This window comes from Monodelphis domestica, chromosome 1 (genome assembly GCF_027887165.1).
Source record: "Monodelphis domestica isolate mMonDom1 chromosome 1, mMonDom1.pri, whole genome shotgun sequence".
NCBI lineage: Eukaryota > Metazoa > Chordata > Mammalia > Didelphimorphia > Didelphidae > Monodelphis > Monodelphis domestica.
This window is the reverse complement of record NC_077227.1, coordinates 412,524,664-412,542,663: the sequence shown is the minus strand read 5'-3', so window position 1 is coordinate 412,542,663 and position 18,000 is coordinate 412,524,664. Positions and strand designations below refer to the sequence as shown.

General features: G+C 38.0%; 1 protein-coding gene across 4 annotated transcripts in view; it reads left to right on the top strand.

Annotated features, from left to right (window-relative positions):
- The window catches only part of TNC (tenascin C), a 110,076-nt gene extending 92,650 nt beyond the window's left edge, over window positions 1-17,426 (top strand). For all 4 annotated transcript variants that reach the window (XM_007474533.3, XM_007474532.3, XM_056812025.1 and 1 more), the window contains 8 exons: window positions 716-859; window positions 1,888-2,018; window positions 7,359-7,491; window positions 8,107-8,258; window positions 10,243-10,339; window positions 10,938-11,099; window positions 14,433-14,596; window positions 16,676-17,426. In XM_007474533.3, the coding sequence (XP_007474595.2) occupies window positions 716-859; window positions 1,888-2,018; window positions 7,359-7,491; window positions 8,107-8,258; window positions 10,243-10,339; window positions 10,938-11,099; window positions 14,433-14,596; window positions 16,676-16,786 (1,094 nt within the window). In that variant the 3' untranslated portion in view covers window positions 16,787-17,426. The remainder of the gene's footprint in view (window positions 1-715; window positions 860-1,887; window positions 2,019-7,358; window positions 7,492-8,106; window positions 8,259-10,242; window positions 10,340-10,937; window positions 11,100-14,432; window positions 14,597-16,675) is intronic.
- The last annotated feature ends 574 nt before the right edge of the window (window positions 17,427-18,000 follow it).

The following is an 18,000-nucleotide window of genomic DNA, read 5'->3' as shown; positions in this document are numbered from 1 at the left end:
AGAAAGGTCTGTGCAAGCAGGAAAAGGGAGATATTTCTGAATGCCTGAGGTATTTTTTCATAATCCCAGAAATCCAAACTAAGAGAATAAATATTTATTATAATAACCAAGACCCAAAAAAATCAAGATGAACCTAATAGATATCAGGGAGCAGGAGTAAATATACATCTCTAGCATTCATGTCATGTTGGTTTGCTTTTAGTTGGAGGAGATGAAGGCAGATGACTTTCCATCTCCACAAGAAGATGTTTATGATGCTTCTATTTATTGTGCTGATTTAAGAGTGGCAAACCATTAGATAATATTCATAATTAAGGAGGGTGAAGGAATTGGCTCATGGGAGAAGGCAAGAAATAGTTGAAATGTAGTGGACCTAAGAACTAGGAAATCTTTTTCAAAGGTTTTTCTACTGTCTTCCTTCCTTTTTTTACTGGTTAAAGAGTTAGTCAGGACTGTAACATGTGGAAAGGATCTTCTGTCCCCAAATTCACCTTCTGATTTCATGCCCAGAAAAATCCAATTTTATTACGATAAATCCTTTGTATCTGACTTGAGAGAGATGTAGGCATATGAGTCCCTTCAGAAATCAAATTGGATTTCCCCAGAGGGTCACTAAAGGTTTTCATCTTCGAAGGAGCTGAGTTTTCTGCTTCCCAGTAGAGTTAATGTATCAAACTTCACTTTAACTGTCCCTATTCATGTCTTTGATGTTTAGTGCCAGAAGTGACTCAAACAGTATCTGGAAACACAGTGGAATATGCTTTGAATGACCTTGAGCCTGCAACAGAGTACACGCTAAGGATCTTTGCAGAGAAGGGGCCTCAGAAAAGTTCCATAATCACCACTCATTTCACAACAGGTACTAATTAATGTCAACAGCCTTGCCTAGAGACCAATCCTTCCTTGTATCCAATATTAAACTGCACACACCAGCAGCAACTGAAATCACTAATGACTATTCTGTAAACACATTAAAAATACACTACAGATCTATTCACCTTTTGGCTGAAATAACCTTGTTCTCTCAATGGACTAGGGAAACTTTATAAGTGGAAAAGCCCTTTAAGTAGAAAACCAGCCACTTTGACCCTAAAACTAGCATTTTAAAGACTTATATTATATGCAGGAAAACATTTTAAGGGATCTTTGCAAGCAAGTTTTCCCAGATGCCCATTAGACCTTTATACATTACAATCTTTTTACGAACTTTAATAAAAATGGTGACTCCTACCTCTTATTCATTGGGGGTAAGTAACAATGCCAATTTCCACCGCCCTTAACACCATAGACTCACAGTATTGGAGGGCTTAGGGCTGAAAGGGACCTTAGGGATGACTAAACTCAAACCCTTCACGTTACAGATGAGGAAAACTAAAGTCCAAAGATGTTGTTAGTGACCTATGGTCATAGAAGTAGCAAGTAGTAAAGCTCCTGAAAGAACTCAAGGAGATTTTAATTCATGTCTCCATTTGTACATGTATATAGTAAGACCCCCAAAAGACTAATTATTCCAAGTTTCAAGAATTTCCTCCTCTGGTAGTTACAGGGATTCATGGAACTCAGATAAGTCTAGTCCTGACTCCTCCATGACTCCTTCTATGACCCTGGATAAGCCCTTTCCTTCTCTGGGCTTTATGTTTTACATTTGCAGAATCAAGGGATTTCAATAAGATATTTCTAAGATATCATGTACTTCATATGATCCAAGATCCTACTATTCTATATATTTCTGGAAATGCAAAGTTAAACCAGGGAATCATGTGAGTGTCCTGCCAATTATTCCTTTTGGTACTAGATACTAATCAAAGCCACCAAGATGAGACCTAGGGCACAGGTTCATTTGTTTGGATGAATTTCCTTGTTATTAAATGCCTCATCTTTTTCTAGACCTAGATTCTCCAAGAGATTTGGTGGCAACTGAGGTTCAATCAGAAACAGCACTGTTAAAATGGAGGGCTCCTCGTGCACCAGTCACCGGTTATCTCCTCATCTATGAGTCTGTGGATGGAACCATCAAGGTACAATTTGATTTGGATTTTCTGAATGACTTATCACTCACATTACTTAACTTTTGGATCATTTCATACATAAAATAGAAATAATCAGTTAGGCTGTGGATAGAGTGGATAGATTATTTACTTGGAGTCAGAACACTTGAGTTTAAATCCTGTTTCAGATACTTCCTAGCTGTGTAGCCCAAGGCAAATCACTTAACTTCTCTCATCTTCAGTTAATTCATCTAGAAAATGGAGATAAGAATAATACCTATTTCACAGGGTTGTTGTAAGACCCAAATAATACACTATATGCAAAGCAGTTCGCAAATCTTAAAACTCTATAAAATATGTTATTATTATTATGAAACAGTAACTCATCCTTCTATAGAGTACTAAGAAAAAGTACTTTCCTTATCTTGAGGCAGCCAGGTGGTAGTCAATGGAGTGCTAGAACTAGAGTCAAGAAAACTTGAATTTCAATCTAGCTATAGACACTTACAAATTTAGGCAAGTCACTTACCTGCAAGTCACTTAACTGATTCTGTTTCCTCAAATAAAAATGGGAATAATAATAGCACATATCTCCTAGGGCTGTTAAGAAGATGAAATGAGTTAATATTGTAGAGCACTTAGAACTGTTTGGTGCATTGTAGAGCTATATAAATGCTAGCTATCATCATCATCATAATTACTACTGCAACTCTTTGAAGTAGGCAATATAAGTAGCATCATCCCCAGCCTTAGAACTATCCTCCCCAATCTGGAGCACAGAAAATTTAAGTGATTTGCTAAAGTCCCCATAACCAATAAGTATTGGAAATAGGACTCAGACACAAATCTCTTGACTCAAAATCTAGTGCACTCTCCATCCTACCCAACTCCAGATCCTGTGGGTCCTCCTTGGATCTGTGGTCCCTCTTGGGCACTTTATGTTTTGTTGAGAAAAGACAAATACTTTTTCCTTCTGCCCCTTTATAGAAATGCATGCTTATATTTTTAAGCTGTTAAAAAGAAATTTCACTAATTTTAAAATGTATTTTTAAGGGGGAAATTGCTAATTGATTTTAAGGTAAAATAATAATTTTACTTACTTTAAGTAAAATTATTACTTATTTTTAAATTTACTTATTTTATTTTACTTATTTTGCTTATTTAAAATTTTATAACCAGAGAAGGTATGATACAATTAGATAAATATCAGGATAATTGTGAGGATGGCAATATTTTCCTTTCCTTACAGGATTCAGTCAATGGATCTTACCCAATGCCCTAGCAGCCTTCCTCTAGTTGAAACTGTCCATCTGTTTGCATTCATATTTGCTATATGGGCAGGCCACCTCCTTTTCAATCAAACATGCCTTTGATGTTGTCTTTTGATGCAGAAAGGGCATCATTGGTTATATGCTTCAGCTTATTATACCCATCATGCATCTTTCCATTGCCTTTTCCCCCCATCTAATTTTCTTCCACAGGTCAATGTTGCTAAAAGTCTAAGAATATCAGTAACCCAAGCTATATAAGATCCCACACCTAGAGATGGTTTTCAAGATCCATGTAACACAAAATCATATGAAAAAGAATAATATTCAGTCAGTGAGTCATTTTTTCATTTGGCCATTATCCTAATGTCAACTTGTCCATAAACTGCTTAGAAAAACTTTTTATAAACAGCTATGGACCACTCATAAGTAACTATCCAATTACAATGTAATAAGTATGATGAGACCAGAGTGGCTTATTCCTGTACCTCCAAGGTAACAGACATGAGGGACTCAGGAAGTTCATGGATATTAAATGAATAGCCAGGAACATTTTCTACTTATTCCTAACCTATACCAGGTATATAGAAGACCCACTGTTGCAAATCTTATTCAGAAAAAAAAAATAACATATGAAGGAAACTATAGTGTATCATTTCTATACAACAGAAAAGGCTAATGAGTATGAATTTTTAAAAACACTAGAAAAAAGGATTTCTATGGTGTGAATCAACTCTAATATATATTTCCTATAATATTTTACATTATAGTTATCTATATGGATTTGTCTTATTACTCTACTAAACTAAGAAACATGAGAGTAGAGACATTATCCTCTCTAAATTTGTTTTTATCTCTCTAACACCTACCACAGACTCAGTGCTTAATGAATTGTAGATGAATGAATGAATAAATGAATAATGAATGAATAACATAGGGTGATTTCTTAGAGGAGCTTCACAGCAGTCCTAGGAAAATCCTCTGAGCCTTTGGTTTTTTTTTTTCTTTTGAGGGGAGGGAGAAGACAGAGATAAAATTTCATCAACCTGATGATTTACTTCTCGAAAGCATCTCTAGAGTTATATTAAGTTATTCATTAGCACTTATGCAACAGACATTCAATCACTGGCATTTGTTAGATATTGCCAATTATCACAGCAAAGGACATTAAAATAAACCAAATGAGATGGGCCAATGGCTCATTCTCCTCCTGGTATATTACCCCCCAGCATCATTCCTGAAGTACTCAGCCAGTCTTGGAAAGATCTCAAATCCATTCACTATATTTATCTAGATAGTCATCTGTCACAAAACAATCTCTTGAGGGAACAGCCATAGCATTAGTGAAAAATAAGCTATAGTTTATTTGAAATTTCACCTCTGAAATGATAAGTAGGGTTTTGAAAAGCAAAAACGGCATTCTTTTAGTCAAGAAATGTAATTGGATAAATTATATTGGTTTGCATGTAGGTTGGTATAGAGGAGGCATTGAGGACAGTAATAGGAGATAAGAGTAGAAGGGTAGAAAAAGATGGATTCTGCAGACTAGTAGAAGGTACAGAACTAAGTGAATGATTCACATCCTGGATAGTGGCCCTTCAAGGAGATTCCTCTGAAAGTATGTGTAGACTGGATTTGAAAGATAAGAGACAATAGAACTTACTAAGGAAACTATTGAAGTCTAGTTAAGGGCTAATGAGAAAGTGGTGATATGGGCTTGCATTGGCGGTGGCCATGGATTCCAAGTGACAGGGCATCTTATTTCTAAACTTGGAGTCACAATCAGGACTGGTAGCTCTTTGGCAAAGATGACTACTCTTTCTAGCAACATTTCCCTGCCACTATAATTTGAACATGAATTATTACAGTACTATCTCCATGACCTCTGCTGAGTTCATTTGTTTGTTTTCAAAATACCTTTTTCCCCCTTTTAACCATGATATATACAGAACTGAATGTGTAAAAAGAACTAACTAGAGTCAGAGAAATTGGGTTCAAATGTCACCTCTGATGCTGCCTAATTTGGTGACCTTGGAAAAGTTATGTACCCTGGATGCCACTTTTCTAATCTGTAAAATAAAAATATTGGGCTATATGACCTCTGATGATCCTTCCATTTCTAGATCTATGTTCCAATGGAGTAGAATTAATTTTTTGTATATGGAGTTTGAATTAAGTATAGCCCAGAATTTTATAAATAATCACTAGTTATTGGAATCATTTGAATGGTTTCTGTAGTGAGCAACAAGTCAACTACTGACCAATCAGTCCCTGTAGGAAGAGTGTCTTTGGAGGGGGAAGAACCTTCAAAATAATTTCTAGGGATAGGACAGGCTTCACAGAAATTTTATTGGGGTCCCAAGCTGTGGGATACAGTAGAAAGGGCATTAGAAGGGGAAGCTAGGTGGCACAGTGAATAGAATACCAGGCCTGGAATTGAGATGAACTGGGTTCAAATATGGCCTCAGACACTTCCTGGCTGTGTGATCCTGGGCAAATCACTTGACCTCATTGCTTAGCCCCTGCCTCTCTGTCTTAGAGTTTTTATGAAGACAGAAAATAAGATTTTTTTTAAGAGCGATTTAGAGTCAAGAGATTTGGCAACTAGCTGTGCATTGCTACATTTTTACCACAGAGGGGGTTTTGAAAGTGAAAAACGATACTATATGAGGTATTTTGAAAAATGGAAAAGGCTATGCAAATATAAAGTAGAGCTTTTAGTATTTAAAAAATCAGCTGGAAAACTCAGTCATTCAACAGACATTTATTGATCACTGACTGTGTGCAATCTACTATTTAAGTCTCTTTCTGTTTCTCTCTTTCTGTCTCTGCCTCTCACTTTATTTCTCTCTTTTTATCCTTCAATTATGTATACATTTATACATCCTAGCTAGGTGATAGGCACAGAGAAATGCAAATATGAAAATAAAACCAACAAGATAAAAATTAAAATTGTGCCTGCCTTTAGGGAGCTTAAAAGCTACTAAGAAAGAGTACAACATGAACCAGATGAATGCAAGATCATTGGTAGTTGCACATCACTCAATGCTAGAATGAGGAGAGAATACACTGCAGGCATGGTGCAACAGACAGTACAAAGGCCTGGAAATGGGACATAGAATGTGAAGGTCAGGAAAAACAACTAGCAATCTAGTAGGGATACACTGCAGAGTATAAGAGCAGCTATGTGGCTTAGAAGATTAAGAGCCAATTCTGGAGTTGGGAGGTCCTAAATTCAAATCTGATCTCATATACTTCCCAAATGTGTGACCCCAGGCAAGTCACTTAATCCCCATTGCCTAGCTCTTATCACTCTTCTGCCTTGAACTACTACATGGTATTGATTCTAAGATGGAAGGTAAGTGTTTTTTTAAGAGTATATGATGAAGGGGAATGATATGAAAGAAATCTAGAAATATATGTTGGAACTAGATTATAGAGAATTATGAAGTTTGCATTTCATCCTAAAAATGGAAAGAAATCACTAGTTTTTCAGAAAAGGGTAGCATGGTGAGATTGTATGAAAGTAGTCCAGGCAAGTGATGATAAGGACAAATCTGGCCTCAGACACTTCCTAGCTGTATGACCCTGGGCAAATCTCTTAACCCCAATTGCCTAGCCCTTACCTCTCTTCTGCCTTAGAATTGACACTAAGACAGAAGGTAAAGGTTTAAAAAAAAAGGTTTTAAGAAAAAGGTAATAATGGACTAAAGTATGGTATAGACTGTGTGAATGGGGAGAAAAGAACCGATGAAAGAGTGATTGAATGTTTGGATTGCTGATTTCCATCAATGAATGAATTTCCCTTACACAAATGAAATAACAGACCCACACCTGCATTCATGAGCACATATATTTATGTATACAATCTCTCTCTCTATCTGTGTATATATCCACACATGCTTTCAAGGGGAAACAACAAAATTAAAGCCTCAGGAACTTAAAAATGAAAACAAAGAGCTAGAAAATGCTATCAATAATCAAAGAAAAATTCTTCTAGGAACACAAGTTAATGATCAGTTCTATTCATTAGAGATCTGCTTTGAAAAAGAAAAAGGGGGAAAGCCTCATGTTGTTTTCCTGTCTTCCATGCAATCCTTAGGAAGTCATCTTGGGACCTGACACAGACACCTACAGCCTCACAGAGCTGAGCCCTTCCACACACTATACAGCCAAGATCCAGGCCTTGAAGGGAGCCCTAAGGAGCAAGCTCATTCAGACCATTTTCACAACAAGTAAGGAGATTTCATGCAAATGGAAAGAAGAGTGTGCAGGATGGGGTTAATTCTGTTGGTGTTCCTCTGTTCCAGCATAAACAGCTTTCTATCAATTAGTTATTCAGAAATAGAATAAGCTGCCTCATAAAGCAGAAGGATTAGACTTGCTCTGGCTAAGCCCAGAAGGCATAACTATGAGCAATGAGTTGCAGGAAGGCAGAATTTGGCTTGATGTAAGGAAAAACCTCCTAATAGTCAGAGCTATCCAAAAGGAGAATGTGTGTACTACCTTCAGAAGCAAAAGGTCTCCCCTCCCTTGGGGTCTTTAAGCAGAAGCCATGTGTTCACTCTTTGGGGATACTGTAAATATTGTAAATTATAATTGGTTAGGCATGTGTCAGACAGGATGATTTCTGCTCTAAGATTCCATGAATTAATGAGGTTTGGGGAAGGATTTCATCATTGGGTAAGAAGTTGAACTAGATGACTTTTAACGTTTCTTCCAAGAAGATTTTTCTCATTCTATGATAAACCACATTTAAGGTGGTTAAATGCATCCTAGTTCGTCTGTCTTCTCACTTCATCTAAATCAATCCATTCCATAAGAACTTCTTTTGTGTTCTTGCTTCACAGTTGGACTCCTCTACCCATATCCCAAGGACTGTTCACAAACAATGCTGAATGGAGAAACAGCCTCTGGCCTCTATACTATCTATATTAATGGGGATAAGACCCAGGCACTAAATGTCTTCTGCGACATGAGCTCTGATGGAGGTGGATGGATTGTGAGTATAAATAAAACAGACGATCATTGTTTATATGAGTACATGATTTGGGGATTTTGGTTTTAAACGATTACTTGATTACAAAAATGAATACTATGGAAATAGGTTTTGAGTGATGATACATTTATAACCCAGTGGTATTGCTTGTCAGCTCTAGGAGGGGGGAGGAAATAGGAGAGGGAGAGAACAAGAGTCATGCAACCGTGGGAAAATTTTTTTAAATAAAATAAATGAAACAGATGACATCTCACCTCTGCTTTCCCGGCTGCAATGGCATCAGGGAAATGCCATGCTATCAATGCAGATGTGTCCAGGAGACCCTACAACCACTATTCAGCTGCTAAAAGAATTTTAATCCTAAATAATAGCCTGGGAAAAGAAACTAACCAATCCATCAGAAAGCAATTATTAAGCACCTAGTAGATGTCAAGTGCTGTTGTTGATACTGTGATGCAAAGACCAAAAAAAAAAGAAAGAAAAAAATCCCCCATCCTCAAGGAACTTAAATTTCTTCAGTTGGGAGAGACAAAAGGAGACAAATGTACAGGTATGACTACATACAAAATAGAAACAAGATAATTTTAGGTGGACAGGCTCCCACAACAGAGGGATAGGGAGGATGAAGAAAGGAAATTGAAAAATGGCCACCATAATTAGAAGCCAAGAGGAATAATGAAGTTCCAGCTGACAACAGCAATCTTCACAGGAGTTGAAGGGAAGGCCATCTGGGACCCAGAAAGATGTCAGGAAGGAAACCCTGAACCTTATTCTCCTGGGTTTACTTCCCAATGAATCTTCCACATCCATTTTGAAACTTCCCAGAGAGCTTTCTTATTCTCAGATCAAGTGGTTGATCCATATGGGCTCTCCAAGGTCTCCTTGTGACACTAGAATAGCTTAGACTCTGGGGAAGCAGACTCAATTGTTCACAGAATAAAATTTCATTTTAGTCATAAGGAAGCAGTTGAAAGATTAATAAACCTGCTTGTCCTTCTCAGAGGGTTAAAAACACATACATATACACACAGCAAGAGAACTATTTGCCCTGAGAATTGTAGAAGTTAAAAACCATAGCAATAAATTTACAAAAAATTCCAATAAAGTCACATCTCTAAACATTTCTAATTAGAAAATTATGAATAGTAACTATTGAATTATTGAATAAACTCTTGCCTTGGTGAGGTGGGGAGAGGTAACTTGAGATAAGAGGAAGAGGAGGAGGGATCACTTTATGCACTTAGCTCAATGATGCTGAGTCAAGGACAAACAAACAGGACATAGATTGGTAGGGACCTTTGTCAGTCAGGGTCAACATAGTTTTACAGTCATTTGAGGAAAAGATGCCTGGATATAGCACAAAGCACTTTATAGGGTTTTGATGCTCATGCCTAAATAAGGGCCAATATAAGTCATGGCTCTTCAGGAAGAGAGCAGTTGGCTTTCTTTTGGCTAAGGCTTCAATCACATCTTTTATCACAAATTCAGAATCAATAGAAATGACAATAATGTAGCACAGTGCCTGGCACAGAATAGGTACTTAATAAATACTTGACTGATTGATCAAGTGACTTTCATATTACAGTTTATGCTTTCCAAAAGGCTTTCACATATATTATATCATACGAGTTTCACAACATCCCCATTCATGAGATAGATCAGGTATTATCATTCCTAATCCACAGATGAGAAAATGAGAGTCTCTTGAGAGGAACATGGTACAGAGAAAAGAGAGGTTTTGGAAACAGAAAAAGTGGGTTTAAATCTCAGTTCTTCCCCTTCTTGAAAGAGGAAAGAACTCTGTGACTAAGGATAAATCACAATATTTTGGAGCCTTCATTTTTTTTCTGTAAATGGGAATGAAAGTACCTATACATCTCATGGGATTGTTAAGAAAAGCCCTATATTAATCTTTAAACACTGTATAATTGTGAGCTCTTTCCTTCAATTGCAAACAAATTCAAAGATACTTTTACTCCCTGTATAGGTATTTCTGAGACGTAGTAATGGACATCAAGATTTCTACCAAAATTGGAGGACCTATGCTACTGGATTCGGGAAACTCGGAGATGAATTTTGGCTTGGTAAACTTTCCCTGAACATCGTGTGATTAATGTCTGAGAATATCAACTATCATCAAAAAATCTCATACTATCTTCCTTTTACCTTTTTTTTTTTCAATTTGCTGTATTGAGACAGAAGTTTACTAAAAGGAATATACCACCACTAAAGAATATTCAAAGACTAAACATCCCTTTAAAAACAAGTCCATTTAAAAGCCACTGAGAATTAAAAGTGCCATTTAAAGAGTCCTAATAGTGAATTCAGGGGCAACTAGGTAGTACAGCTGATAGATAATCAAATCAGGATTCAGGAGGACCAGGTTTCAAATCTGGCCTCAGATGCTTCCTAGCTGTGATCTAGGCAAGTCACTTAACTCTGATTGCCCAACCCTTGCAATATTCATTCTAAGGCAGAAGGTTAGGGATTTTTAAAGTGAATTCAGCCTTAAATCCATTCGTTTATGCTTGTATTGAATACCTGATATGTGCAGAGACCAAGGCTTAAAATTTCTAAGAGTACTGGCCATCTTCTTCTTCCATTAGAAGGTAAAAGAAATTATAGGAAAGAGGATAGTCCTCTAATTTCCTGCTTATTCATTTAACCTTTCTTATCCAACAGGGCTGGATAACATTCACAAAATCACTAACCAGGGACAGTATGAATTAAGGGTGGACCTCCGGGATCGTGGTGAGACAGCTTATGCCATCTATGATAAATTCAGTGTTGGAGATGCCAAGTCCCGCTATAAGCTAAAAGTGGATGGATACAGTGGAACAGCAGGTAAGCCCCAAGTGGTGGATTTTAATGCATAAACAAGGATGACTTCTGGGCAGAACTTTTCAACCTTTCAATCCAGAGAAACTAAGATTGACATTTAAGAATATACAGTATATTATAATGGCAAAGAGCAGTGCCATTTTAAGACCTTAAGACTCAGAATTATAATCTTAGGGTGACTTAGCTAGTGAGAACTTACTTTGCAAGCCAATGAACTTAGGATAAAAGTTCTTCCCTGAAAGATTCAACAGAAGCATCTTACACCATTTAATGCCAGAGGAAGTTTTCTGAGGTTTGAAGCAGCCTTCATTCTGTTGCATGGTGAATCAAAGGACAATGAAGAATGTATGCCAGCAATCACAATGGGTATTACAAAGGAATCTAATAGATGGTACCATACAAGCCATCCCCCATTAGAAAAAAAAAAAAACAAGTTCAAAGGGGCAGCTGGGTAGCTCAGTGGAGAGTCAGGCCTAGAGATGGGAGGTCCTAGGTTCAAATCTGGCCTCAGATACTTCCCAGCTATATGACCCTGGGCAAGTCACTTCACCTCCATCGCCAAGCCCTTACCACTCTTTCACCTTGGGACCAATACGTGGTATTGGTTCTAAAGCAGAAGGTAACAGTCTTAAAAAAAATTCAAGTTAAATGCATGTTTCCAGTAAAAACTGGTTCCATTGGATCCTCTTTGCAGCATGAAAAGAATTTGGTAGGCTGATGAAATGCCTTATTTTTGTACTACTGGAACTTTATAACCCCAAAAAAGGAAAGCCATATTCTTGGTGTGTACAGAGTGTTCCTATGCATATTAGCTGGGGAGCAAATACAAAGATGAATTCAGTTGGGTGGAAAGAAATGAGGGGATTAGACTTCACTATAGTACCCTGTCATAACTAAAGACCAAAGTAGGAGACGTTCTGGTGCTAGCATTACACCAGAGTGTATAGGGTATTGGGGGAGGACTCGAACCTCAGGTGTAAGGATTTGTGGAGCCCTTTTCAGGGATGCTCATTCTCTTTTTGTGTCCACCTTCTCTCCCACATGTGGCTCTAAGAAACTGTAGCCATACCCTAGTAAAACTATCTTAGGAGATAGGTGGAGGCTAACTAAAAGAGCTCAAAACCATTGGCAAATTAGGGAGGTGTTTACCCAGAGAATGTGAAGACTTGTGGAATGGGTCAGATGAGAAAGATTTGTTCCAAGAGCCATGAAAGCGGTTGAAGCAAGTGCTGTGAAGTGCTTAGAGTTGGCCAGACATGGAAGAGGCCAAGGTCATCTGCTGCATCCCAGGCCATGGCCGTCATCCTGGCTTTTGTCTTGCTTTAATAACTCTGGAAGAAAGATCAAAACTGATGACTTTGTGCAGCTCACCTTCACTTAAATCCAATTCATGAGCAGGTCAAGACATCACCCCATGACGTCAGAGGTCCTCTTCAAAAAGACTGAGAACAACAGAATTAAACCAAGTACCCTTAGCTTTGCTCCCTGAAAATCTTTTTTTAATGGAAAATTTTCAGGCTTAAGGCATGATAAAGAAGCATTACCCAGGAGGTATAATGTTCAGAGCAGACAGAAATATAGCCTCCACCTAGCTCTTTGTCTTTGTCTTTTCAATTCTGCAGCTACAAGAAAATGCACGGCATTGTTTCCATTCATAAAGCTAAGTCTCATAAGGCTGCTTTTTCCAGAACAACTATTGAAAAATTTTTTTAAGCATATACCAGACACAAGCAGACCCTTATTCCGTCAATATCTGCCTGTCATTCACATGCTTTCCATGGCATCAGCTATTAAGAATGTCTACGAATCCCTGTTACAACTTGCTCAATCACTTCAACGGAGAGCGTCTCACATCTTGAAATCATTGAGTTTGCAGGCATTTTATGTGGAACCAAGAAGAGAAGCTGGTGCGTCTGTAGAAATCGATGCATTTAACTAGAAAATAACGAATTAAACGAGAGACCCCCAAGTCGCTAATAGGACACACATGTCGATGAGGTTGATATCACATCAATCAACTTCTAAAACAGATCATCTAGCGAGTGTGATGTTTTAAAATAACAGTAACCAAATGCATCAGCAGAGAGAGCTGAGAGATGGCTCCCTGCAAAACTCTCTCATTGATGGACATCCTCTTCCAGGTCAGAGTGTGATGAGGACTCTGATGAGTTCCCCAAGACTATATAGCACATCAGACTGTAAATTCTGCCAGGTACAGTCTCACATGAGCCCAGTTACAAAATGTATGTCTGTTAACTGTGGATGAACCGACCTCAGATTAACCACAGGAGGATGAAAATTCTTTTCAGCCACAGCAACTTGAATGTTTGCTCGCTTGAACTCCGCTGTTATCCACATTGGTGGAAAGGAGGCCCACAATGATGAAACCACAAACCAGAGTCTTAAATGAATTCAACAAACACTTAATAAGTGTCTACTAACTCAAGGCACTGTCAATAAGGATATAGTAATAAAATAAATAAATATATCTGATACACTGACAAATATGTAAAAGTACTCTGACTGCAGGCTCATGGGGAATCCCTTATACCAAAACCAATTGGCAATTTATCTAAGACTTAGTCCATAGACTTGATGGCACAAAAAGTAGTTTATTAGGATGTAGATAGGTGGTAGAGTGGATAGAGTACCAGGTCTAGAATTAGGAGTTTAAATCTGACCTCAGGCACTTCCTAGCTGTGTGACCTTGGGCAAGTCACTTAACCCCCATGGCCTAGCCCATACCACTCTTCTGCCTAGGAACCAATACACAGTATTGATTCTAAGACTGAAAGTAGGGGTTTTAGGGGGGGAAGTATGAGTTATTTTTTAAAATGACTTATTCAGGGTCACACAGATAATAAGCCTCAAAGATGACCTTTAACTCTAGTCCTTTCTGACTAAGCCAAGATACTAGCTACATGGATGCCTGGATTCACATTTTGCCTTTCACTTACTACCTTGGGTAAATGAGTACCTTTACTTATTCAGTTATTTTCAGTCTGTCTGACGCTTCATGACCTGATTGGGGTGTTTTTGGCAAAGAAACTGGAGAGGTTTGCCATTTCCTTCACCAGTTCATTCAAACTGAAGCAGACAGGGTTAAATGACTTGCTCAGGGTCACACAACTACTAATTATTTGACGTTGAATTAGAACTCAAGAAAATGAGTCTTCCTGATTCCAAGCCCAGTGCTCTCCACTGTGCCACCCAGTTATCCCAGATGTCAACTATCTGTCTGCTTCTCTAACTAACTGTGCCAAAATTTGTCATTCACCATTAAAATGAGAAATGTGTGCTCAGATTTTTCATTTCATCTTTTTTTGTCCCATGCAGGTGATTCCATGGCCTACCACAATGGAAGGTTCTTCTCTACATATGATAAGGACACAGATTCAGCCATCACAAATTGTGCTCTGTCCTACAAAGGAGCTTTCTGGTACAAGAATTGCCACCGAGTCAACCTTATGGGCCGCTATGGTGACAACAATCATAGTCAGGTGAGTTTTCCTAGAAAGCCATGACCCTTAGGGAGATGGAGGTACCTGACACAGTGTCCTCCACTAGGAGAGCCTGATGAAATAAGTGCTGAATCAGAATAGAAAGAACATTAAACTGGAAATCATAAGACCACACTTTGACTTCAGGCTTTATTACTTACTGGATTTGTGGCTCTGGAAATCCCTTCCTATCTTGTGGCTTTAATTTTCTCAAATGTAAAAAGGAGATACTCATTTAGAAACAATTAGCATTTATTAATTACCTCTTAGATGTCAGACATTATACCAAGTGCTAAGGTAACAAAGAAAGGCAAAAACTGTCCTCTTCTCTCAAGGAGCTCATAATGAAGGATACGTTAATATAGGATAATGAGGGAGACAACATGAAAACACCTATGGACAAAGAAGATAGATATAGGATAAACGAGATAATCCATTGAGGGAAGACATGAGAACCAAGGGGGACTGGAAAGGTTTCATGTAGAAGGTGAGATTTTAGCTTGGGCATGAAGGCAACTGGTAAAGTCCAAAGGTAGAGCTGAGGAAGGAGAGCACACCAGGCATGGCAGCCAGCCAGTGAAAATACTTAGCACAAGATAGAATGTATTAGTTAAGGAAACTTATTTTAAAAGTGTTTCAGGATCTCAGGACTTCAATGACTTTGCTGGCCAGCTCATACTCCTTAGTGAGGTAAAAAAGCCAGAAGAGAACTTATATAATCATCTACCTAAATCCCTTCATTTTATAGATTGAGAAACTGAGCCCCAGAAAAGAAAAATGATTTCTGCAGAGATGCACACTGAAGTATTGGTATAGTTAGGATTCTAGAGTCTAGATCTCCCAAGTGTTTGGCCAGCGCTCGTTCTACTTCAACTCACTGAGATTAAGCATAATCCTACCATATCCAAGAGAAAGTCATTGCCTTACCTTGTCTTCTAGCATCAGTGCAATAACAGGATAGTTGCTTGTTTTATAAATGCTCTATGATTTTACATTCAAATGACTTCAGGACATAGAATTGGCATTGGGAGGAATCTTAGAAGAGAGAATATCAGAGCTTGGAAGGTCTGAGATTAAAAAACAGAATAGGAGAGTTGAGAGGGATTTTAGAGCTTATCTTAGAGGTATCTCAAAGTTGAATATCAGAGCTGGAAGAGACTTTAGAATCGAGGATGTTATATTTGAAAGAAATAGAACATGGAATAGGAGAACGTAAAGGGGACCCCAAAAATAGCGCATTCAACTAACTTATCCAATTTAGAGATAAGAAATCTAGGACCTGAATACATCAAGTGACTTACCTAAGATCATAAGCTAATAATCAGTAAAGCCATGACTTTGAATCTAGGTCCTGGCAAAATAATATAATGGGAAGGTTTATGGATGATAGTCCCAGCTCTATCACTAAGTAGCTGTATAATTTTTGGTAATTTACTTCCCTTCTCTGGGCTGCAGTTTCTAAGTGAACCCAACAAGAATGATACAAGGACTAGGTAACAGGAATATACAGGTTTTTGAAGACCTGAAAGCCCAGAGTTCTCTCTCAATAACTTCTTGGTATTGCCCACTATAGATAGGCAATGATGGCAAGCAGTGGACAGGGTAGGACTTTTGAATTGATGCAGCTCAAGGTGAGATTTACTATATGGAATAATTATCCTGAATGGTCTCCACCAAGTTATCCTGGCATGAAATGTTTTCTGAGCCATGTACAAAGTAAACATTACCACTTTTAGTTCTATCTTCTCCTTCCATCCTTACTTTGTAGAAGGAAATGCTTAGTATGGACTACCTCACTCTGTTCAATCCGTGAACTTCCAGTATTAAAAAAAAAAAAAGAGGACATTTAGAGGACAAGGCTCTACATTCTAACTCTGTGGCTTACTACCTATGTCACCTTAATGCAACTACATCTCCTTTCTGGGCCACAATTACTGAAATATAATGTGAGGAGGGGGGTGGATTGGATTTGATGCTCCCTAAGGTGTTTTCCACCTCTAAATCAAATAGTGAATTATGTGGTAATAGAGTGATTGTTTTCCCAATGGAAACCAACTTGGACCATTTTCTCTTCCTCAGGGAGTTAACTGGTTCCACTGGAAGGGCCACGAGCACTCAATTCAGTTTGCCGAAATGAAGCTAAGACCCAGCAACTTCCGGAACCTAGAAGGCAGAAGAAAACGGGCATAAATACTTCATGGACAAGAAGGAAGACCATCTATGGGAGGGGAGGGAGACCCAGAGAAATACAGAGGATCTTACCAAAGCATCAAAGCCACTGGCCCCAACCACAGCCAGGGCCACAATGTTGATGACATCATGAGCAATCGTGCTGATCTCACTTGCTCTTCGGTAAAATCCTTCACACCAAAGACAATGATCTGAAAGGTTTTCTTTTGGGTTTTATTAGGGGCTTTTTGTTTGTTTCTTTGTTTCTGCAAAATTCTTCCAGTGACAGTTTCACATGATCTTTCTCTTGGGTGGCTCTGGGGAAGCACAGGGAGCAGGTTGTACATTGGTAGTTTGTTTTAGAACCAGCCATATTTTACACAGAACTGTACAATTAATTATCATTATTATTAGCTATAATTAAAAGCGTGTCATTGGAAGGCTTTTTTTTTTACATTTCAGACAAGAGACCAGAAAAACAATACCATTTCAACTGTAAGGATGAAATTAATATGATTAATATTATAATAATAATGATGATGATGATGATAATAATAATAATAAACTAAGTGTTTTTAAAGAGATCCATGCTTTCCAAAACACAGCAGGACAGTGTCTGATTGTATTTTTTTTAATAAAAGCACAATTACTTTTAAATGTACTTGTTGGGCTTACTTTCTATTTTGAATCAGTGTTCCATCAGATCCAGCATCTTTGAGGGGAAGCAAGAATGTGACTCATTTGGAAAATCCAATTATAAAAAGACCCATGATTCAGAAAGAACAATTAAGTTTCAGGGGCAGCTGGGTGGCACAGTGGAGGGGCAACTAAGTGTCTCAAGGGATAGGAAGCCAGACTTGGAGACAGGAGGACCTGAATTCAAATCTGACCTTTCTAACTATATGACTCTAGGCAAGTCACTTAATCCCATTTGCCTATCCCATACTGCTCTTTTGCCTTGGAGCCAATACTTAGTATCAATTCTAAGAAAGAAGGAAAGTGTTTTCTTAAAAATCAAGCCTCATATTCTGTAAAATGAGGAGGTTGTACTCAGTGACCTCTAAATTTCTGTCCACTTCTAATATTCTACAAGTCTCGAGATTACTGGAGTCTAATTTGTAATGTGAGGCATTCTCTTGGTGGAATCATTAATAGCCAAGGCTGACAGGAAATTTGAAGAAGAAAGTGAACAGCTAGGTTCTGGTCTGAAGTATCTTAAATATACACATAATGGC